This window comes from Buteo buteo, chromosome 12 (assembly GCF_964188355.1).
Source record: "Buteo buteo chromosome 12, bButBut1.hap1.1, whole genome shotgun sequence".
NCBI lineage: Eukaryota > Metazoa > Chordata > Aves > Accipitriformes > Accipitridae > Buteo > Buteo buteo.
The window spans coordinates 20,289,501-20,314,450 of NC_134182.1; the positions used below are offsets into that span (position 1 = coordinate 20,289,501).

The 24,950-nt window shown below is 41.1% G+C and overlaps 1 protein-coding gene across 2 annotated transcripts in view; it reads right to left on the reverse strand.

The window, feature by feature from the left end:
• Positions 1-24,950, reverse strand: part of DAAM2 (dishevelled associated activator of morphogenesis 2) — a 209,919-nt gene that overhangs the window by 96,415 nt on the left and 88,554 nt on the right. For both annotated transcript variants that reach the window (XM_075042929.1, XM_075042928.1), the window contains one exon: positions 7,270-7,359. In XM_075042929.1, the coding sequence (XP_074899030.1) occupies positions 7,270-7,359 (90 nt within the window). The remainder of the gene's footprint in view (positions 1-7,269; positions 7,360-24,950) is intronic.

Here is a 24,950-nt window from a genome sequence, read left to right on the forward strand (position 1 = left end):
CAGTCACTCAGACCAAAAACAACCATGGATTCCAGGCACTGGGACGGAACCAAACAACATCTTCTGTACAGCCTATTTAAGGAGTTGGTCTCATGGCAATAATACAGGAGATAGATAGTAGGTTGCACAGAGCCTTACTGTTGCCCCCTTTCTTTATAGGGCCATACAACTGCTTTCCTAGTTTGATTTATGGTCAGTTCAGAGAACCACAAAACAATTTAGGATGGAATAGGCCATGGGCAGAGAGGACCTGCTCAAAGCAGAGCTAATTTCAAAGTTAGATCAGGTTGTTCAGGTCGTTGTCAAGGCTTGAATACTGAGTTAAATTAAAATGTTGACTGAAGAGGTGCCACAAACTTCTAAAGCATCGGTAGGAAGAGAAACCATTTTCTAATGCACCAAAGACTTCAGATAAAGTCTAATTCTCTGGCTTTGGGTGGTCTTTGCCCTGTGGTCATCAGATATCCTCATTGTTTAGCCAGCAATACACTTGCACGAAGCACTCCAGGTCTCACACAGCCAGCCTCCTACTGTCTACCAAATGCTTTTGCTTTTAGGCTATCACATGTGCTGTGAGGGTTACTGTGTGTTTTTCAGACTTCCCAGGGGAAAAGAGAGTAGAAGCACCGCACCCACCCACCCACACTCCTCTTCTTAAACAATTCATGCAAGGCTGGGAAAAAAACTCTCATGAAGTCACATGCAAGCCTCATCAAACTGAGACTTCTTACAAATGGCTTCTTAAATACTGCAGCAAATCATCTTGTGTGTTCATGTCTGCTGCTCCCAGATACAGCGTGTGGAATAACAACAACTCTAAAGAAGAGAACTTATAAGGGACACATTAAATGCTCCTTATAGCTATAAATCCATAACCAAAAGAGTTTAATATTTCAAATCAATAACAGACTCTAAGAGTATTTCAGAGAGGGAAAAAATACCGCAGGAAGGTAGAATTGAAACAATACAACTTCAAACCATCCACTTCATTTATTATGAGACAACCACATGCTTGGCACTCTTCATACAGAAAGGATGAACCCCAAAGGGCTTTTGTAGCTTGGATCAGACAATACAAAACCAAAACCCCACACTCAGACAACACAATGGCGTGATCTTCATCTGGTATATTGTATCACTAAATGAGACCAGATGAAGATCCATTTTCTCTCTTCTTTAGGGAATACCTTATCTTCCTCTGAATATCTCCATTTATATCTCCTACTTTAAAGTAGGAACCCAAAGAAATGAACACTGTCCTACAGTAAGAATTGCAGAACTCATATCTAAATACAACAGATGTAATGCAGCCTCCTGCTCTTAGAGCCTCCATATAGAGCCTTAAATGCAAAGAAAAGACCTCAGGGTTTTGGGAGAAAAGCCCTGCCAGTTCATTTTAGCTGAGAAATAACTGCCTCTCCATCTTAACCAAGTTAAAACTATATTTCACAGTGCAAAAAAACACAGAACGGAGCAACCCAAGAAAAAACAGTAGGTGCAGGAACTTTCACTCCATTCAGAAAGTTTTCCCCAAAGGCAAGGAGGACTCCAGGTTTTATATTCGCATCCATATTCTCCTTCATCCCTGATAGGCTAAGGTAATTATATCAAAAGCTACAAAAGCAGCTTAGATTCCTCCAGCAGATTTCATTTGTTTTGGTTTGGTTTTTCAAATATATATATATATATACACACACACATATATATATATGAATTTATATTATACATATGAATTAATTTTTATATTTATAGTTTTAACAGAAGGATGAATCCAAGGTATAGGGTGAATTGCACTCTCTAGAAGCTGGAACTGTAGCTGGGTTTCAAGCAGGGTTTATAGCAGTAATACAGCCTGGGTTTGGATTGGAAATTTTGTTTAGAACTCTGCAAGAGTCTGAAGGCAGGCGGGGCATGGGTATGGAGGACAGAAGTATCTTACTCTATATCCAGCTGCACAATATCAAGCTATACCTTTTATGGTGACATTTTGCTGACAATGCAAATCTCAAGGGCAAAGCCCAAAGAGAAGCTCTCAAAGAAAGAAAAAAACCCAAAACTGACATCTAGGCATTATCTTCATTAACGTTAGACAGCCAGCACGGGACCAAAATGGGAGTTTGTGAAATTGAGCTGCAAATGGTATAAAAAGACTGCAGTAAAACTTCTAAAAGTTAAAGCCTGACTAAGGCTAGGATTCCCCAGGGCATTCTGAAGCCTAATGTAGGGCTGGATGCAGCCCTCACATTAGGAAAAGGGAACTGGACACCAGGTGATGCAGCAGTATCTGCTGCTTCTTTGTGGAAGAGGTGTAAACCTTCTCTAGAAGGGTATCTGGGGCACTCTCTACCTGGACTGCAATGTCACTGGTTTCAGCATTGACCTGCGACCTCAGTCCAAAGGACTTGGACTCCTTAGTGATTGGTTAATGCACAGAAGTGCCTTCTACTCCATCCTTCCTGCTCCTTGCAGTGAGCTCCTCCATGTCTGGAGACTTCACCACAAAATCCATTCCTACAAGAATACCTTAGAAGACAGGTGCAGCAAGGAAAAAGAATGAACAGTGCTTAAACTGAAAATATATTCAGATTTTTAAGATTGTATCTTAAAAAAAGAGAAAAGGGAAAAGGGAAAGAAGGAATGTTGTATGCAGCCAAGGTATGTGTATATAGTGCAGGGAAAAAGTATGAGATGATGGCATGGCCAGAACCTTGCCACAGAGTTTCCTAACTTTGCTACTCTTTCTTTCAGGTAGACAAAAATGCATTTATATATAAATATAATAATGAAAAGTTCTTTGAAATTATACAATAATTTAGATCAAAGACTTTTAGAACCAAGGAGTTTCCTGACTCCTATTCTCATATTCAGTTTACTAGGGGTTTTTTATTCATCAGGTAGATGAAAAATATAATTGACAGATATTAAAAAAATAATTGCAGGGGATGGAATCATAAGGAAATTCTCTTTTCTGCATATTGGCTGTTACAGCGTATGGTTCAGATAAATTTTCCTCAGAATTTTTAAAGCCTATTTTGCTATTGTGGAGAAGCCTTTCTCTGTTTCACATAATAGAAAAAGTATAATCAATTTAAGGATTATAAGCATGTACTCTTTTTTCAGATGCCATAAATGCCTCTTTCCAGAAAGCTGCAGTGTGCTCATTATTGCTTCACTACTTGAGTTTGAATGATTTCACTTGAGTAGGTAAAGCACAATCAACTCAAAACAGCTATTCTAGGGTACAACTAAAATCAGAAGAGTACAAAATAACTCCAAAATATCTCGGAGAGCTCAAATAGTTATTAGGATTAAGAATTTTGTTGCTTTTGTTTATTTGTTTGGAGACAAGCTGTATGATACAGATAGTTCAGTTTGACTGCACTTTGGAAAGAGATTTGCTACCAATCTTTCCCTCAAAGAAACACAGAAGTAAAAAAACCCCTAACTTGTTTAACTCTGCAAAACGTGCGCTTCTTACTAAAATCTCCTCAACTGAAGGCTTACAAATTAGTCTCTGGAGGCAAGAAAGGCCATAAAAAGAAAACAACTTCACTTGATTTTCAATAGTAATAAGTCTAAGAGCTTGTAGGATTGTACAGAAGGCAATAAGCTATTGCCTGCACAATGAGGCCTCGTTCTTAGAAATGCAGACTGCAACCAAAGCAATGTGTGCCAAAGCAGTGCAATACCTGCATTTTCTACCCTTTGGGGAATCCCAATATGAGCTCATTTTGCAGGTGAAATAATTGAGCTGACAATTTTTGCTTTCCATATCATTATTTGATCAGTATTTAATGAGATTATGTACTTTAGTACCAGCTCCTGGTAAAACAGCACTGAATATCATAGTTTTCTAAACCTTGACATCAGAAATTTACAAATAAATACATCTGAAATCATGGTCTAGTGCTTGGCCTAATTCCTGCAAAACATATAACTAGTGGGAAATCTAGAGATAATTTTACAGGAAAGAATTATGGAAGTGGATTATGTGCTTTATGTAAGTCTAAATTTCAGCTGATGGTGAGACATGAAGATTATCCTAACCAAAACCAGAGTAAAGTACCTGAACTGGGGGATGATGTCATTTGCATTCTGTCTACATATGGCTTTACTTATATCTCAATGTGATATCAGGGGAAGTTCATACTACAGAGAAAGAGGCAGTCTGAAACATGTAGTACTGGTGTTTTGGGTAGAAGGTCAGGGTGCTGTCAGTGGTGACTGAATAATGATTCTTTTGATGCAAATTAAGACAACTAGATCTCTCATTGTCCACTTTGTACTGATTAATGGCAAGGTAGAGGACAGCTGAGACTGAGAACACATTAACATTTGTAGGGGTCGGTGTTCGGAAGATCTCGCGTTGTCACGGAAAGTTAGAGGGTTAGTCGCAGCCTTGTGATGTACCTGTAACCCCACCTCCCCTTGTTAGTATAAAAGGAATTAACTGCGCAATAAAAGGTGGAAGTTGGCGCTCACACTGCGTGTGTTATCTGTCTCTTTCCCTGGTCCGGGCCGACCAGTGATCTAAGCGTGGCACCTTGATGTGTAGCGAATGCTACAAACATTTTCCTTGCAAATAGCTACTCCACAAATGAAAGTGAAGCATTCACTATAGCTGCTAGCTGAAGCTACTCCTTTAGATCAAATCACTGGTTTTTAGAACTAATGGTTTCAGATATGAACCTAGGATGGACAAAAGTGACCAAAGCAAGTATAGCTGTATAATATTGTGTGAACTCTCCTCTGTAGATATCACCCACAATCATGAAATTTCAATCCAGAACGGCATCTCCTTTGAGTACCATGGAATGTTGACTGGTAAACTGTGCCCCTAGCAAATAACTTTAAGTGCACAAACATACATATCTTCCCCCATTTCTTCAGAAAGGTTTGGTATCAGAAACAGCTGGAATGAGTTTTTTGATACAATAGTGACTTTCTGCTACCATGTTGGGAACAAATACCATACAAGATTATATCTAAAGTCTAACTGCCAAGATAAATGTGCCTACAACAATGACTAATCTTCATTTGTGCAAGTAACATTTGTTTACTTGAAACAATCCACTAATCTCACCACCTTTGGACCAAATCAGGAAGCTCTGACCTTCTGTTACTTTTAGACTAGAAAAGTCATCTGAGGTTAAGGATTGTGAACAGTTGCCTCAGCCAGGACTACTTGACCTTCTAGTTCACAGTGTTTTCACTTGCCACATTATAAAACGTACAGCCCTTGCTTCCCAGTAAACTCAAAGAACCCAACATCAGCAAGACAGAGCTCTCTGGGGGCTTGTCCTGGATGGCTAACAGTGTTCTGCCAAGTGAGGAATTGGGCCCTTTGTGGCTAAAATTAGATTACAAATTCTTCAGGGGAGAGCTTTCCTCTAAAGGGAAGCCTGAAACAAGCTTCTCTGTCACTGTAAAACAATGATGATAGGTAAATTAGTTAGTAGGCTAGAGAGAGAGAGATGTCATCACAGATCATCTGACTGCTTGTGAGAGAGACAATGAATAATATTGAACAGTTAAAGTTTCAAGTAATTGAAAGTATCTACAATGTAATGAATAGACATCTGGCAACAGTATCCTGTTCCAGTTAGCACATCATTCTGGATAGCTGGAGTTCAGCTAACTGAGGTTGCACTATAAATGCATTATAAAGATTTTCCAGTATGCAGCTTCTTTAACTCTGGAGGTCTTCAAGATTCTTATATCAAATCCACTGCTTTAAAAAGAAAGAAAAAAAAAAAAAAAGAAAGAAAGAAAGAAAGAAAGAAAGAAAGAAAGAAAGAAAAAAAGTGTAATGGAGTGAATCCAACCAACATATTTAATACATTAAAGCCTGAATATTCCTGCCAAGGCTGACTGGTCTGGGAGGTGGAATGTGTGGTTCTCTAAGACAGCTACAAATAGATCCTCTCCCACCAGAGCTGAAAAAGCCAGCTGAGCCAGCCAGCAAAAATGTAAAGCAGACATTAACCACAGCAGCCTGCACCTTCCCTGTACTTGCAAGCTCTGTGTACCAGCAGGAAAAAGAACGGAGAGAGCACCCAAGACAACTGAGCCTAGACTGCTCTTATGCACTTCCTGAATGATTGCTAGCTCAGAGGCACTCTAACTGGTTTGTTGCTATTAACTTCCCCGCGTGATGCATTTCAACCAAAAGCAATACATGTGCAAAGCACCCATCTGATTGGTTTGACTGAGGTTTTCTTTAATTACATGGTAAGAAAGCAAGCTAATTTCCTCTCCCCCCCATCCCCCCACTCCCGCAAACCCCCGCAGAAAGAGAGGCAGCAAACACAACCTCAGAAAGACCATCATCAGGGTTTCAATCTGCCATCTTTTGTACTGAAATCTAAGGCTCCTCTTTCAGGTTCTGATATATGGATTTACATACAAAGACTAATGCTCTCATAGCATGACTTGCACATTTGGGAAATAAAACTCACCACACCTTTTTCCCTAACAATTATTGTTAATGAATACACACTGTTGGGACTATCTTTGTTTCTGACTGTTTCCTTCCTAGAGCAGCAAAACTTTTCCACCACACCACTCCTGCAAGAATTCTTCTTTTATAAGTTTCACAACAGTGATACAACTTGTCAATTCACTTGGCCATCATTCTGCCAGTGACAAAATACTTCGTGTGATACATCAGCCTCTGATTTACTGCCCCTTTCACTGGTTCATCAGAAATTTGAGGACCTTGAATGGAGAAGCGTTATGTAGAAATTGATAGGAGCAGGTCTTCTTCACTTTCCAGTGCAATGCGGAACATTTCCTACAAGCTCTGGAAGACCTTGAACTACCAAGTTTTAATACATCACTATTATTATGTACTTTACAGATACTTGAAGACATCTTGAAAGATTTCAGAGTACATTTTCTATTCTAAGCAACCTACAAAAGTTTTTAAAAATTCCTTAAAAAATTTCCATGATAGCTTTTCTTCCAGCTCAAAGAAAAAAGAAAAAACAAAAAAACTCAAACTAAACCCAAAACCAAATGTGCAAAAGATTCAGAATGGGACAACATGACTTTAACTTGTTAACATCCTTTTCAGAAATCACACATGCATACACTACTTATAAGAAAGTTGTGCAATATTCATGCTGATAAAAATCCTTACATCACTTAATCACGTTCTTGAGTAAACAGTAGATAAACATGTAGTTCAAATCTAGATGTATATCAGTAATAATGTACGTGCACACAGAATTTATTGGTGAGCTACTTCAGTTGGGACAACAGTAGTACCTTCTTTTTGCTGCAGTAAATCTGCCATTTCTTCTCTGGAGGGAGTGCAAACATAGCCTCTCTGTTCTTGTCTGTAAGATCCAATTCATCCTGGAGATTGTGAAAAAGAAAAACAGAAAAACAACAGTCAACAGCTGCATTGGTAACTTCTAATAGGTTGAGAGGAGTCTGGACCAGGTACGGTGACTAGCCTTCAATCAAAAGGCAGAGGACTTAGTGGCTTCCAAAGGCTCCAAAGATTATTGGTTTCATAATTTTTACCTTGCTACTGCGAGTTCTCCCTGTCAGAGCAGAACCTATGAAGAGAGACAGCCTGAACAACTCCCATGTCAAACTTCTATTACTAATGATTAGTCAAGGATGGGAAAGACCACATGAAAGGCATGAAGTGAAAAACCCAAAGCACTGGCTTATGTGACACAGACACTCCTTATGACTCTTAAAGAAAGGCTAAAAATTCAGTACACTTTTTTCCTGGCCTGCAGTACCAGCTTGGTCTTCCATAGAAGGAGAACAGTGAAATCACTGTATCTTTTAAACAAAGGTCACTAGACAGTTGTCTAGTGGCAGTGATGTCAACAGCAACCTACAGTTGAAAGGTTTGGCCAGATGTTTGTCCTCTGAATGACACAGTCCCCAGCAAAAGACAACCAGCTTTTCAGACATAAAGGAAATACCTCCACACAGCATCACACTAGGTTGAACAGACCAGCAAATTCAGTCTCTGTTAAGAAAAGTGAGTTCAGTGGAACACACCCTTTTAGAGCCTAGCCAACCTACAAAATGAAGGATAATGCTGTGATCTGGAACTGACTCCCAACTCTGTTACAAGCTCCCTCTGGATACACCACCGAATTCCCTAGCTTTGGTTTCCCTTCTGTAAAAGGTGGATAACAATAGACTCTCTTCCTGTACAATATGTCTATAAAATCATCAAAGCAGAGACTGCTACTTGCTCTGTGTTTATTCAGCACTGACCAGAAGAGGGCTCCAATCACAGCTGACAGTTTCAGGTCCTAATGGGAAGGAAACAAATAGGAATGGTCTTCATAGCAAGCAGCCTGCATGAGCAGGGACAGACGAAGATGTCTAAATGAGAGTTTATATTGCTGAAGCAATATAAAGACAAGATTCCAATAATGTTTCAATGAATCAGTTTTGGCAGGGTTTTCTTCTTCCTATATATTTGAAAGTGTTTGGAGAAGGGTTCCAATATCAAGATGACACTGCAGCACTAAGAATGCTGCACATGCAGATTCTGGAACCCACACTAACCTAGCCCAAGCAGAGACAATACCTCTTTAACTCAGCCCAACAATGGCTCATTTGGAAAGGGTTCAGGGCTGGGAAACTTGTGAAAACAGTGAGCTAAATTGCACACTGAGCCTGGTAGCGGCTGCTGACAGATTTAAAAGCCCATAGAGATTTCAGCTGCAAAAAGGTACAAAAGAAATGCAAACAGTAACAAGGCAAGGTCAGTGCCAGCAGCCTAAGGTAGAAGAAGCTGGAGGGTTTTTTTTAAACAAGAAAAAGTTTAAAGGCAAAAAAAAACCCCAAAATTTTAGCTGTGCAAAAAGAGTGCAAACCATGTGGAAATGTTTAGGGTGAGTTTCCAAACAGGGGGGCAGCCAAGCGAGGCAAGGAGTTTTATCCTTGCTACACACAATTAGAAAGCTCAGGCCAGGATCACATTCTTGGGGAGAGAGGGAGAGTGAAATGACATGTAAGGTCTTAAGACAAGTGAAGGAATGCTGTTGGAGGTCAAGCATGTGGGAGGGAAAGGAGGGGCAGACAGGGAATCAGAAATGCCAGGTTTGGAAGAACCACCAGAGGCCAGAATACACATCTGAAATGAGCTGGCTGGGCTCAGCTAAATTCTTAGAAAAATTATGATTGTTTTATTGAACTGCTTAATGATCTCAGCCTTTTTTTCTTTTTTTTTTTTTTAATTTTCCTTTTTAAATAAAGAGCAACTAACTTGGTTTTCTAATCCATACTGCTCTTTCCAGAGTCTGATGGCAGATAAGACAAGCAGCAAAAGCTCTTCCCAGAAGCTGTGTACAAAACTGAATGACGATCTCAACCAATATAGTTCAAGACAACCATTTCATCAAAAGAACGCTCCTACTGACTAAAACCACCCAGAGGGCAGGATGCTGACACTTAGAGGCTTCTAGACACTGCCCTGGACACTGGCAGTATCAGGGACATAACGAGCACTCTGCCTTCAATGGCGCAATGAGAATATGCAACTTCCAGTCATGCAATTTGCATCCTGATAGCATGACATTCTTTTCAGGGCAGAAGCCTAGAAAGGCAGTTTGAAAGGATGGAAGATCCAGTGGGAACAAAGAGCATCCACACCCTACTTCATTGTGACTCAGGAGGGTAGATTAAGCCAGAACATTAGAAGTCATCACATTAGCGTAGGTAACACAGTAACAAGGAAACTGCTCAGGTTTCCAGGCATAATGTGAGCCTCAGAGGCAGACCTAAACATACCTGACTGGAAAATAGCACATGGAGGATGGATTACCCTTCCTTTTGAAACAGCTAGTGTTTGTCTTCGTGAGGAGGCAAAATGCTGGGTTCTAATCCCCAGGTCAGATGAGCAAGTAGCAAGCATGTATATTCAGCAGGGAAAGAGACACTTTCTCCAGAATGCAAAGCAGCAGTCAAGCTCTTCAACACCCTTTCCTGAAGGTAGTCTTCAGCAAGTGTGCTCCTTCACTGAGAGGAAGAAAAGAGTGGGAGGAACAAAAGAGGCCTACATGCCCCCCTCTAACTAGACCATTAATCAAATCCCACCTTATAAAGAACCAAGAAATCCCTGCAAAATATAAGAAACATGAACACTTTTTCTGGAACCCTCCAAATCATCTTACTTCTTCCATCCCTGACCCCTTTCTATAGAAGGGGATCAGAAGACCACAGTGACTGCACAGGAAGCCCCTGGATCTAACTAAGAAAAAAGATCCTGGATCGGGCAGACCATTTTCCTGTTCTGACTCAGGATCCTAACAGACAGCACATGAGGAAACTTACTGCCTTGGAGGGAAGCAGGAGGAGCAACAGAAAGAATAAATTTCAGAAGATTAATTTGGTCCATGTATAGGTCATCCTGACACATACTGACAGAGGCAGATCTGTCAGTATGTAGAACTTCAGACCCTAGAGTTAGCTCACTGACAGCAAGCAGCTATTGAAGAAGAAAGGAATTGCAAAGGTTGGCAGGAAAGGGGAAGAACTACAAACTCTGAATGCAGTCATCATCATCATCAAGTTGGAGCCAGGCTGAGGAAGGCGATGTGACCAAATGCCCAGGGAGCAAATGTAAAGGGCAAGAAAAAAGGGTCGGTCAGAATAAAGCGGGGAAAACACCCTCCTCCATCACCTGTGCCAGTTTCCCAACAGAAATGTAGTAACTCCTCTTCTATGCCTTGGATGGGCAGCTCAGTTCCAGCAATTTATGCCAGCATGACCCTGCACAATGGAGCTCAGCCTCCCGGCTCTTAAAAATACTTGAAGTTACAAGTGTTCTCATGAAATACAGATTAAAAAGATACTTGCCAGGCTGGCCTGAGGGAGATGTAAAGTATCTCCAGTTAATATTCCTTACATTTCTCTCCTTTATCTATTTCCTATTTTATTTTATTTACTGAGAGGGGGATACATTCAGTTAATTTCACTTTCATGTGGGCGTTTATTTTACTTACACAGATTGAATTTCAGTGATAAAACATTTAAAAGGTACTGGAGCTGGATTTGAGGTTCAAATCTTTCCAGTCCAGTTGTCAGGCCAAAATGGAAGATGGCCTCCATTCAAAATGGCTACATCCCAAGGAAATAAGAGACAGAGAGAAAGAAAGGGAACAAAAAGGAAGAATGGGTAGGAAACATAAACCCAGTATTTCATGGGATTTAAAACCACTTTATGTCCCTTGGTTTTGGGAACTTTCATCAAAGTGTGAAAGCTGGATTTGGTGCTAGGTAGCCATCACCTTGATAATGGTATCATTGAAAGCCCTGGAAGAGCCAAACAGAAAAATATTTCTCACCTAAACTGGGCAGCACTTTTCTTAGTGACATGAAATGAAATTAATACAGAGAAAAAGTAATATTTTGGGAATGTAGAAGAGTGGTTCAGTTGGAGAGAGAACCACTAAAGAAGAAGTTTTAACACCTACTAACATGCCTGCCTCTCTAAAGGAGAACATTTAACGCCTACCAACACCTCTGTACTGAGATGTGTATTGCATCTCCACCATTCAGTCATCTGTGGAAAGGCAGGACAGAATCACAGGATAGCTGCTCCTTCACCAGTCTACTTCACCTAGCCTTGCAAGAATACTTATACAGTCCATAGGAATTTTGGAATTTTAATAGGGAAAACTTGAAATAGTTTGAAAGGCAAACTTAGTAAGATACTCAAAGACACAATGAGACTTCCCATTTTCAACATATCAATGTTGAAGCCACAGCAGGGGTAGGATGGAAATCTCAACACTTTAAGTATACAGAGTGTTAGGGCTTCAGGGCTCCAGCACCTCTTGGCTTCAAATCAGAATGCTGGAGACCAAAAGATGCAAACTTGGTTCTCCAGGGATATTTGGACACTCATGGGAGGTTTCCTCAGTTGCAGTTTCTCTATGTGTCCCACTTCCACTGACTGCTGGACTTTCTGGTCACCAGGGAGCTTACCACTGAGTTAAAGTCAGACAGCTGCTTCATTTTGTAAAAGACAAAAAAAAATGAACAACCCCAAATAACCAGCTAATGAACCAACCAACCTTCAGAGGCTGGTGGAGTTGGTTTGTGGGTGGGATTTTATTTTTTGGTTGTTGTTTTTTTTGTTTTGTTTTGCCTTCCTAAAAGTTTAATGCATTATGCATAGCATTTCCAGCATGATGAAGCACAGAATTCTGACATGGAATGTTTTGTTTACTGCAGGTAATAACTTGATTAATATGGGCATAACACATATTTTGCCAGGAGGGAGAGGAGATTTTGCTTTTCTTATGTTTAGTTAGATACCTGTCTTGTTTCATCAATTATAATTCTTATAATTTCAGCTACAGATAGTTTAGTTACACTTTCCATTTTTGTCTGTAGGTCACAGTCTCTCTTGCTTACAGTGCTCTTGAAAGCCTATCCTTTCTATGAGCTTCCATCCCAGGCCTGTGTTTCACATTTAATGGCTTTTTTTATGACTAAGAGAAGTTAATGACATCTAAAAACATATTCTCATTTTTTAAATATTTATTTCTCCCTACAAATATATTCAGGCAACTATTAAAAGATTATTAAAGAATGAAATCCTTTTACCATCCCCAGAGGGAATAGCTTTGGCATGAAATCAATCTTTATTCTACACCACAGAATCCAACGCTAAGACGTAATACATTGGCAAATAGGCTTCATCACTTCTGCTGTTCAGAGATGCCTATTTTGACTGTCTGGTTACAGCTCTGTTGCATTGTTTGGTTCCTTAGCAGCTGATGGGTACTCAAGCAAAAGAACACCCAGGTTCAGCATGAACAGGCATCATGGGAACCAAATCTTCAGATGGTACAAACCGGCAAAACTCCCTAGAAAGGTTAAACTTTACTCTCCCTTGTTAAACTCAAAGTGGAAACTTAAAAACTTCCAGAACAGACGAGACCAGCAGTTATCTGACCTGTGACCAGCATCAAAAGCTTCAGAGGGCAGCGCAAAAGCCCTGCAAGTACAAAGCCACAGAGCAAACTCTGTAGATGGTCAAACACTTCCTATTCCCTGCCTCAAAAACTGGCTGATTCTGTGCTGCAGGTGAGTTAATGTCCCTTTCAAGATGGGGATAGCATTGGTATTTCCAAATATTTTTTTGCACAGCTCAAAAGTTTTCCTTTTGCTCAGTCACACCAGCATTATCCTTAACAGTTCTTTGTGAGTCATCCAATAGGGAACAAAACTGAGAAAGTAGGAATTATATGAGGAGGCCTTTACACACTCTAGAAAACCTCCTTAATTTGAAGACTTTTTATTTTAATAACTTGCTTGCCTACTCACCTCAAAAATTTAGTTTCCAAGGGTACATTCATTTTTACATTATGACCTTGCAGTGTATGAATTTTAGTTAAATTCACCACTCTTATCTTGCTTCCTGTTCACATTCCCATTCCTTCTTTTTTCCTTTCTCTTGCACACACCTTCCTCATCCACCTTATCAATCATTCTCTTTCAGTCTCATAACAGCATCAAACTCACCCAAGTTACAAAATGAAGTATAATACTCTGTTGCCAGTATAATAAATTCCCTGTAGAGTATGATACCTGTTGCTGCAGGTTCCCCAAGGTAATTTATATAGACGTCTGTCACCATGTCCCTAAAAGGGCTATGTTCCAGTTCCACTGATGCTCCCAAGTGGCACAGCACAGCTGATGGCCTTATGCCCTGGATGAATTTATTTAAATCTTGTTCAAAGTAAACAGTGATTATGACACACCATGGGATCCCATCCAGCATCCACTGGCAGGCCCCAGAGAAGGTTGATGTTCATGTGCAATCACTTTGAGGGAATAGTTGATGGTGGGTTAATCAATGCTGAAGTACAACTCAAGCTGATGTGAGATAAATAGCACTGACATGTCTGGCACTGTGGAGGAAGGGGAAGCAGGGGAAGGAGACCAGGGAGGAGGTTGTCAGCAGCACACTACAAGCCTTTGCAATAGAGAATCCAATCCAGCATAACTATTATAGCTTTAGCAAGTGAACTGAGTAGGACTACATTGCTAAGACATGACTTATATGGCCTGAAAGCTACACATTTACATTAACAACAGTTACAGGAACATTTATTTTTCAGTTCATGCTGCCTATGCCAGGTTCTGTTGGCAAATAGGTTAGTCTGGTGGCTCACATTTGAGCTGTGCCTCTGCCCACCAGGGAGGGAGGTCGGGGAAGAGCGGACACACTCTCATCACAGGTCCAGAGGCAGTTGTCCAAAAAAGCTGCTTCAGAGATAACTGCAGTAAGTGAATAAAAAAATCAATCTTCTTCAGATCTCAGTCTCTTTGCAAGGAGCTCATGACTCCTTCAAGTAGAAGAGATAAACCTTCCCTGTTTAATCACTGTGTCCACCTTCAGGGGACAGTACAGGATTGTTCCCCTACTGTTCTCCTTCCATTGCTTTGTTCAATCCAGCTCAGCAGGCTGACATGTAAGAGGCAGCCTGCTGGAAGAGTGCACATTTCCAACACTGAGGTCGATAAAGCATTCTAAAGACTGCCTGTCGTAACTGTCAGTGAACAAGGTTGATTCAACTGCACAAACTGCCTACACTCATGTACAAACTGGAGCAATGAGCAGTGCAAAAAAAGTACTGCTCAGCAAAGCTCCCTAGAAAAGAGAAACATTTCACAGGCTTTACCTAATACGCAACTGCAAACACTGGCATGTGATTCAGGCAGGCATTGAGAGGAGTGAAACAGAACCTCCTCCTCTAGACAACAACCAGTTCCCATCCCTACCTTCTCAGGGCTGTGCCTGGCACAACTACATGGCTGTACCCACAGCAAAAGTTCATGGCAGATGTTCTTTCAACAGGCAACAGCACTACTACACGCACAGCTAGCACATCTCCAGATGCAGCACATTGGTTAAAAGTTCCCACTTGGGCACCTGATATATGTCCCAAGTCCACTGATAACCCACAAAGAAAAAGCAAAATAACCCCCAAAATCAACCCTTCCCTCCCCTCACCCTCTTCCATCTCATCCTAATCCCTGGTATTACAAGCAGCCTTTGTAAAGCACACAGAGATAACATACCATATGAGGCTGGGGAGTAACATTTTGATCATTTTCCCAATTGATAAGGATTAGGTGGATTACTGCAAAATATTGGGTTTCCATGCATTTGCATACACATAGTATGTTTTTATGCAGTTACGTACGCTACTCGCACCTTACATACACAAGAACTATATACATAAGACATACATAACAACATAACATCTGCCCATACCTACAATGTCTTATCATTACATTAGTGCACGATGAAACCACTGTGCACATGAGTTGCTCATGCAGCCTGCTGGCATAGGAAGCAATATTTACATTTTGACTACTGCCACAGATCTGACTGTAAAGCAGAAAAGCACACAAACAAACAGCTGTGATTCCCATTATACTCTTTTTCCCTCTTGCTTTTTCAAAAGTTGCTGCTTTAAAACCCTTTCAGTACTAGGGGCTGAAATCTCTTGATTCTCAGTCATAACAATACAAGACAGAAAGCACCTGATGTTTACATACTGGAAGATGTGTTTCTCTTCTACCCTGCCAACACAGAAGTTACTCATTCTTAAGGCTCAGCAGCAAAGTAAGACTTTCATCCATTAAGGGCACTGCTTTTTGGCAGAGAAATTTATCTCACAGAAAGTCAATTAATATCGCACTCAGCCACCCCCAAACACAGCCCCCACTACACTGCTTCCTTTTTCCCTTCCTTAATCATTGGTTAATTGCTTCTTTGCTTCCTGAAGAAGAGCTAAATCCTGTCTCTTTCCTACTCCTCAAAGCTCTCTGTGACTTGACAGCATACAAGTACCTGTAACCAGCAAGGCCTATCATGGCAGTCCCTTTTCAGAAGCCACTAGAAGCAGCATCTGCCGTTCATTTTCCTGCCCTTCACAGGCAAACTGCATGCGTGAGACAACAATCTCCTGGGCCAAATAGAAAGAGAAAGAATGAGGAAAACCAGTACCTGTTTATGCAACAATACACACAGATGTTTACAGGGAGAGAGATCATGACTTAGATACGCATTCTCACATGCAGGGCTACAATATGGGTAGAGCAAGAGGGACGTTCCATGGATATGGGTGGGCATATGCAGACAATAATGAAAACAGTTGACTACCATCACTGCTTTTTCTGTTACGGTGGGCTGCATGTCCATGTCAGTGAATTGGAATGAGCCCAATGAGAGGGATGGGGATGAAAACTGAATAGGCAAGCTCATGTCTAATCTAAATCCCTGCTGCTGCAATTTAAGCCTATTACTTCCGGCCCTATCAACCACAGACATGTTGAGTGGATTTTTTCCTTCCTCTTGATAACAGTTTTCAAGCCTATTAAATGCTGTTGTAACGTCCCTCCTCAGTCATCTTTCTTGAGACTAAACAAGCCCAGCTCTTTCAGTCTTTCTTTTAGAGGTCATGTCCTCTGGACCTCTCATTCCTCATCTAATTGATTTCCGGGCTCTCCCCAGTCAAAGTACGTCTTTCTTGAAGTGCACTGTTCAAAAGTGGGAATGATGTTTCAACTGAGACCTTACCAATGCTGAGTGCAAAGAGTACTTCATGCATCTTCCAGACTGCATTCCTGGTTACATATTTCACAAAGACAATGACTTCTTTTTTGTTTTTTTTTAATAAAACCCCTCAAAACCTGCATGACTTATGTTCAGTCATGATGTATGATAATCCTTGGTTTCTTCTGAAGAAGTGTACCCACCTGGCTGCTTCCCATCCTCAATTACCAGACTTGCTTCTAAAAGAGCATGCTTTAACTGTCCCCATTGAATCCCATCCTTTTTCACACAATTTCTCCATCGTCTTTTAAGCTTATCTTTTAACATACCCACAGTGTTTACAGTCTAGTGACACCTGCAAATTAATAGGTATGCTCTGTATTTCACTATCCAGTCAATTAAATGAAAACACCAAACAGAACTGAAGCCATTAAACCTCTGCTTGATACATCTTTTCACTGTGACAGGTTGCAAGTACTCTAGGGCAAGTACCATATTTACCTCTACATTCTGATTATACACAGTATATCAAATATCTCTCTCAAACAGAGCTTCTAGCATCACTGTCTATAACATGGAATATCAATAAAATCTGCTGTTTCAACACAGTGCCCATTCCCCACCCCTCATTTCATTTCCTTCTCCTCCCCTCATTTCCCCGTCCCTTCCTGCTCCCTGTGTCAGGGTTTGTTTTTCATGTCAAGGTCCTTTAGGTGAGACCCGGTATGGGAAGGTAAGTGTGGGAAAGTTTATTAGGAAACTGCCTTCTAAACTGCTACTTTTCCAGCCTCCCCCACCTTCTCCCTCCCTACAAAGTCTCCTCTGTTCAGTTTTAATACTAATGAGTTCAGAGGAGGTTCCTAGGCTAGAGCAATTCACAGCTTGGACTGTGCCAAAACACACAAGCACACACCCCTGTGATCGCTTCCTGCCCAAACACAGTCCTGCTGGCTCAACCGTCAAAATGTGGGCTGGGAATTGCTGCTGTGGCCCTCTGCCAAAGGCAGGCTAAATTTCCAGGGGCGTCAGTGCCACCTACTCCTCTCCTCCCAGCTTTTTCCTCTTGTGTGCATCCTATTTGCCATATGCCCCTATGGAGGAAAACAAGGGTAAGTCAGAGCTTGGCTGACCTTTAAATCTCTGATAAAATATTACGTAAAAGGGCAGGAGGAACTGAGAGGTCTGTTCAGAATTTAATGAGCAAAATTAACTTCTTATCGAGCTTTGGTTGTGCAGCTCAGACACACATGCTCAAACTTATATGCAGGGTAGACTCAAAGGAACTCCAATAAATCAACAAAATTTCTGGCATGAGTTCAGGTTTACACAGATAGAAGTGAAACCAGAAGCTCGCTTTAGTTCTTCTCTTGCTCTCTGAATTATTGTTCCAGATTTGGTAGTGCAAACCAGAGATCAAAGTGTCCCTAACTCCATTAAACTGATTGGACTTACTCTGGACTTACACCAGTGCAAAATATTAATCAAATTGCCTGCTTTAAATTGTAACAGAGACTAAATCTCTTGGCTAGACAGCTTATAACACAGGCTTGTTCTACAGTCTACAGCACAGATTTCAGACCTAGATAGACTGAGCAGTCTATCAGTCCCCTTTTCACTAATTGTTAACTTCTACTTCAATAAATGGAGATGAGCTGTATTTACTACTAATCAGTCAAGACCAGCTAGAAGAACACCCACATATGAGGCTTCTGTTATCTCCTCTGGGGTGAGATGGAGGGCAATTCCACAATGCTATTCGCTCACATAGACTGAGTATTTCCATAGTCAAACACTGAATTGAAGGCATGACAGTATAGTTGGTTATTCACTCACACCCTGTCCTGTCTCATTGCTCAAGTATTCTAATAATCACACAGCAACTACTGCACCGACATCACTGGGCTTAAGAAAACACCAGCCATGACGTTTTTCTCCAAATAATTCTGAGAAAGAAATTACCAGAAACTTTTACAAAATACAGCAAAAGGAATAAGAGAAGGATGAGCATTTGCCTTGCAGAACGAACTCATCTCCGAACAACAAATTGTAATTGCATTTACTATCTGGTTAAGCATCTGTAATCCAAAAGTTCTCTTGCATCGTTAATGTAGAAGCCAACAACTTTACACTGACCGACAAACTCATCCAGCTGTTGCTCTCTATACAAGATGTAATGTTGAAACACAGCCACTAAAGCAATCCCAATGGATTTTCGATGACTCAGGGATCTCCCTGGACACCTTCCAAACTGGGAAACTTCATTCTGCTTTCCTCTTATAATTTCCTTTGGAGAAGTTATTCTTCAAACATCCACCTAGTAAACTATTGCATAACATTGTTGTGCATGCTGCTAAATTCTTTTCAAAAGGTGTTTGTGTTATTAGTCTGGGCAGCCTGTCCCTTTATGTGATCAACAAATAATGGGAAACTGCAAAATGAAAAGAAACCCTTAAGTGATTTTAATATAGAAGTGCATAGAATATACAGATGTTGACTAAGGCCCTTTTGCATTCAGCACTGGGTCCACATGTGAAAGAAAGGAGAGTCTGCCCAGGAAGGCTGTAGTCTCTTGTATCAGGAGGCAGTAGTAGAGATTTGCTCCCAAGATCTTCAAATACAATACATTCTGCCACTGGAGGACTCAAGTACTGCCTATAACCTACATGTGTTGCATCTTTTCAGCACCTTTTCAATCTGGCTACAATTCTGTACTGAAACTGGTTTAAGCAGCATTACTATTCGCCGTTTCACACTAACGAAGCAAACTCACAAATGCATGAAATGAGTTGTATAAGCTTGCAGAGGTAGCTAGGAAAAAGACATAATGTTCTTGAAATGTTTTCCTCCCAGCAAGCTTGCAGACTTTTTCATTTACAGAAAACGAGGTACCTAGCATTAAAAGCTCTGAATTAATGGTGTTTCAGTGCCAGGTGGAAGGCATCTGTCTGCACTTCCTCTGGACAGAACATGCCAAAGACAGAGCAGCTGTGGAGGCAGCCCAGTGTGATGAGTGACAGAAGAAGCACCTTCTGACACTTGCCTACCATGTGCTGCTCCCACCCAGTGCTGAAGGGATGAGCAGAAGGACCACTCCTGTATTTAGTGACACCAAAAGCTGTCCTTTACCCAGTGTGGAGGAAGGTGCCAGGAAACTGCTGACCTGAAAACCTTGTACCCTAAAAAGGTGCTACTCCATCCACCCAGCCTGACCTGTGGCACCTTGTGCTCCCCACTTTGTAGTCTTGCAGACCAGGCAAATGACAAGAAAAGGCCATTTCCCTCCAACACTGGAAGAGCCATCCTAGGTTACCTTAACAGATTGCCTAAATGATAAACAACGTTGAGCACTGTTTGAAGACACAATAGAAGGACACAGAGGCACGACAGAATTATAAGCCTGTTTCCCCCATTCTTCTTCAGGCTATATGATACACTATCTGAGCAATGATTATATCTGATATAATTTACTACTAGATGAGCAAATACAGAAACTAATTTGAGTGCACACATTAAACAGATGATTCTTCATGATTGTTAACTACTTCTCCATTCAATTATCTTATTTTGTCAACAGTTCCTTCTAAACCCCAGCTACACTTTATCTCCATGGGGATAATTCCTATCCTGCAAAACACTTGCATCCCATCCTCTTTCACAACCTTCCCTCCTCACTGGAAAATTTCACTGCTTCCCCAGCTTCAGGTGGTTAAGTTTACATTGCTATTTTGTAATAACTTTTATGAGGTCTTCATCATCACAGGGACCTGGCTCCCCCTTTTGTGCTCAGATCAGGCTGAATGACAAATCATACCTCCTACAACATCTCAGATCTGGCCCTTCTTCTACGAGCTGCAGAAGAAACAGACTTCTGTCATTCAACCTCCCTTCATCAACATGCAAGCTCTTTCTCTCCAAAAGCACAGTCAAAAGATCATCTTGGCCTAGCATTCAGCCCATGTCACCTCCATCTTTGCAACCTATCTTTGCTCTCCCTTCAGCACCACAGCTAATTCATTTGTTGTGTCTTTTTCTTCAATGCTTTGGAAAACTTTGTCCCTCCTTATTGCAATCTCCTTTCTAGTTACAATCTGGCCATCATGCTCTTTGCATGACGTAGTACTTCCCTCTGCCATTTCTCCCAGGTGCATCTCCAGGTGGCACCCTCTCATCCCAAATTACCTTTCTGACCTGATTCATAACAGTCTCCCACCTCTCCTCAGCAGACCAAGTCTAGATTCAAATATCCTCTCTAGCATGTGAGAAATAAGGTCCTAATAGATTTCTAAGTTATCTAATACAGCTCTGAACAATATATGACACTAACAATGAGAAGTAAAGAAAGGATAGAAACAGCAGAAGGGCAGGAATCATACTCAGAGAAGCCATTTCAAAGCAGTGGAGCAATAAGACATCCCTGTAGTGCTGCTGCTGGCTCTATTTCTACTGGAGAGGGCAGAGCCTCTTACTCTAAGTCAGTGAGCATCAAAGTGGCAGGAACTATAGGAGAATGGTGGTTCAATTCTAGGAGGAAGGTAGGAAATTGTCTACTCTGTATACATTCAAGTGGAGCTGGAAAGGCCCTGGAAAGTTGAAATAAAGATAAATTAATTTGATCCTTCCAGCTAGCAAGTATGACTCCTACTATCAATATCATCTCAGTGGTTTATCACTTCAGCAGTCTTCAGACTCAATCCAGAAAGTTCCTGACTTTTCATTATAACCATAATGGAACACAAAAAACATTCAAATATTAATGATGTCCTACTACAGAAAAAGGCCACAGTAGAGCTTTACATTTTTTTTTTCTTTTTATGTAATGCTGCCTAACACTTGCAGTTATGCCAAAACAAGTTATCAAATCAGCTGATAAGGTACTAGAAACACATGGACACAAGATTTCTGAACAGTAAGCATATCTATGCTATCTGTGGTTTAGGGGATAGGATATCATGACAGCTTCCAAGCTTTCAATAGAGGCAAGACACAAGATTGACATCTTAGCACATCCATTCTCTAGTGGCAGGATCTGTTCTTTCCTCTCTTTTTTCATCCCAAGCTACATATCTGCTGTGCTTCCAAAATCCAATACTTCTTTTATGCCCTAGATGGACTGCATGCATTTCCTCAGTCAGGGAACATCAGGATTACCCTGTTAAAGACATGTCCAGTAAGTAGGTGTCTTTCAGGTGTTTCATGTCTACTGTTAAGTAAATCATACTCAGAACACACTCAAACATTCCCTTCAGGTATTCCAGTCATGACCACAACTTTCCCCATCTTCCTGAAAGGCAGCCAGTATGCTCTGTTTGGGATATCCAGAAGCCAACAATCACTACAGACACAGAAAATACCACATAGGTCAAATTTCAGGCAACATAGAATGATATAACTCCTGCTTTACATCAGATAACTATCTGTCTGTAAGTTTTATAGTAAAGCAACAAAATCTACAAAACAGTGTATCCCTGCACAAAAGCCTTATAACTACACAGGTACTCTGGTAATACCCCCAGCTTCTTCACACCCGAAATCTAGCACATAAGCCTGGGTCTGGATTTACATTTGTTTACACAACCCCATTGATTCTCAGACACGGAGTATGAGACCTGGCTCCCATCTCATGCTCCTCTCACAGCATCTGGGTCTCACACTTTTGCAGCATAGTGACTGCTGCTTCTTATGCAGCTGGTCAGGGAGTTGGGAGCTGCCAACCAGCTGCACCTACTGGAAGGGACCCTAGAGAGATAAAGTGCTGGTTCTGCACTCAGTGCCGCAAGCCTGTCCCTATCACAGGACTTCAGATGTAGGTGAGTGTCTGAAGGGGGGAGCTGTCTCTGCCAGGAAGCCCAAAAGGTAATACCTCTTATGTATTGGGACTTGAGTAACTATAGAAAGCTGCTTGTAGTGGTATGTGCATTAAAATCAGGGAGTTGTACACATGTATTGCACATGGGACATGCGTAAAGCAGAATAGACATTATGAAAAATCTCTCTTTGAAGAGCAAGAAGAAAAAGAAAAAAGGTATCCTGGATATGGATAATTAAAAAGAAAAAGGGTATCCTGGGTATGTACAAACTTGGACTGAAGAACTGTGCTGGACATAAAGGAACATCTGTGCATATCTAGACAGACTATGATACCATGAAAAGCTTTTGCCTCCCAAGCCTCAGTCCCCCAATTGCTTCAGAATCTTAAACTATGCAGTACTTTTGTCATTACTATAATAGAAGACCAGTGCTTCTGAGCACATGAAAAATGTTAATCTGGGAACTATAAACTAACCCAAGAGAAAGGAAAGTTTTCGTGGCCTGGTCCCCATCAGCGAGGAAAGTAATCTGCTACCTCAAAGCTTTGCTTTTTTCTGCCTTCAGAGACAGTGTCTTCTACTCAGATAGTGATGCTAAGCCTTCTTCCCGGATATGAGCCTCTGATCATGAAAAATCCAGCTTAGTCTCATCATCAGTATTTTCTTACAGCCTCCACTGGTGCATTCTCATTAAGTGCAAGAAAGGAAATAATAATTGGGGTGGATAGTCTCCAGTGAGCCAGGGCCAGCAAAGCCTCCTAGTTTGCTGGAGTGAGACCTCTCCAGATCTTGATTGCATTTGGCACTACACAACCTTCCTGACTGATTAGGTACAACCATCCATTACAGAAAAGCACAAAGGGGATGGGCACAGGGAATAAAAGAACTTCCTCTTATGGGCAAAAGAGCATAGAGGCAATTTTAAATTATGGTTGTGGAGAAATCTGCATTGATCAACAACTCAAAGCCACAGGCCTGTCAGAGGTGTAGTCTGAAACTATGATTTACATGCAGGCAAAGTGACACAGAAATTAAATCCCTGTATTCAGAAGAATCCAGCAAGAGGATAGAATGACTCAAAAGACTAATAATTTGAATGGAAATATTCAAATCTTGTGAATATGCCTGAATTTAAATGTGATTAACTACTGTTATCAATATACATGACATGTTTGGGGTTTGAAGTGAGGACCTAAAATGCATGTCTTTCTAAGCTGCAAACTTTCAGTGAGAAATAAAGGACTAAATAAGGTTCAGACATACTTTTCTGGGAAGGTGCTGCTCCACACTGGGAGCCAAGAGACAGAATGGGCAACACCGTTTATCTGTCCCCAGAAGTATTACAAGGGAGCTGGGGAGGAAATAGAGAACTTTGTTCTCCAGGCCCATCAATAAACACAGAGAAACACAGCTGATGCCCTTTTGTGCCTACATATATTGACATATATCCACATGAAAGCCCACAATGGAGGCATTTCTTGTACTTTTTACCCCATAAATACTGTTGCAGGTTGCAGAGCCAAAGAGGGGCTCTTTGCCACAGTAAGGACTCGGTAAGCTTGAGTAGGCCTGGTGATATATGGGACTACTTATTCAATATCGTGAAGCCTAGTCTTCATCTGAGGTTTATGTTGTATTCATTAAATTAAACAGACTGCAGGGGAGAACTAAGCATGAAGGAAACTTGCTACTTCCAAATCACCTGTTTGCAGTGGGAACCACTACTACAGTTATTTAGGTTTGGATTTCATCTCCCTGTGGCTCTTGATGAAGGTGTGTTATCCAGTGTGTGCAGAATTGATGCCTTGCTCAGAAATCGTTTTGCTGCCTCTGACAAATAAATAAATGAATTCTCAGATACTTCCATGCCGTACCTCAATCTCTTTCAACATAAAGCTCTATCTTCTTTCTTTTCTCCTTAACTTCCTCTCCTCTGGGAAGACAGACTATAATCACTGAATTTTATTCTCTGTGAAGGTAGAGAAGGAACAGATGTGGAGAGATGTCACAGAGTAAGCAAAGAGCAGAGTTTTCCCAAACTTTCTGTTATTGAGCACTTCATCCAATGCTACTAGAAATGTGTCCCTGGTGACCCCACTGTTTCTTTGTCTCTATCCTGAGAGAACTAGCAAAGATACCAGTCACATGGATAGTTCATGTGCTCAGAGTACACTAACCAGCTCGTTTCACATTCTTCAGTATTCTGGCACTAAAGTGCTGGCAACTACTAGCCTGGAGGGTTGAGAAATGAAGAGACCACGGCAAAACATGTGACATCAGCAAATATCACACTAATTCCATAGTTCTGTTTCAGGACAAGATAAAGACACTGATTTACTTACGAAGGGATTAGCTAAATGGGCAGAAAAAAACACGTGAGACCCATGTGGTGGGAGAGGACAGAGAAAAGAGGCAAGAGCAAAAGGTACAGTAAAACAGCAGGCATCTTGCTCTAGATATCCTCCTTCCTCAGGTGGCACAAGGCATTAAAAGTTCTAGTCACAGTCACAGAAACTATCAGAGCATTCAGAGGTTACCAAGTTGCTGCCTGTGCTGCTTGGACTCTCCTGCCACATTCCTCC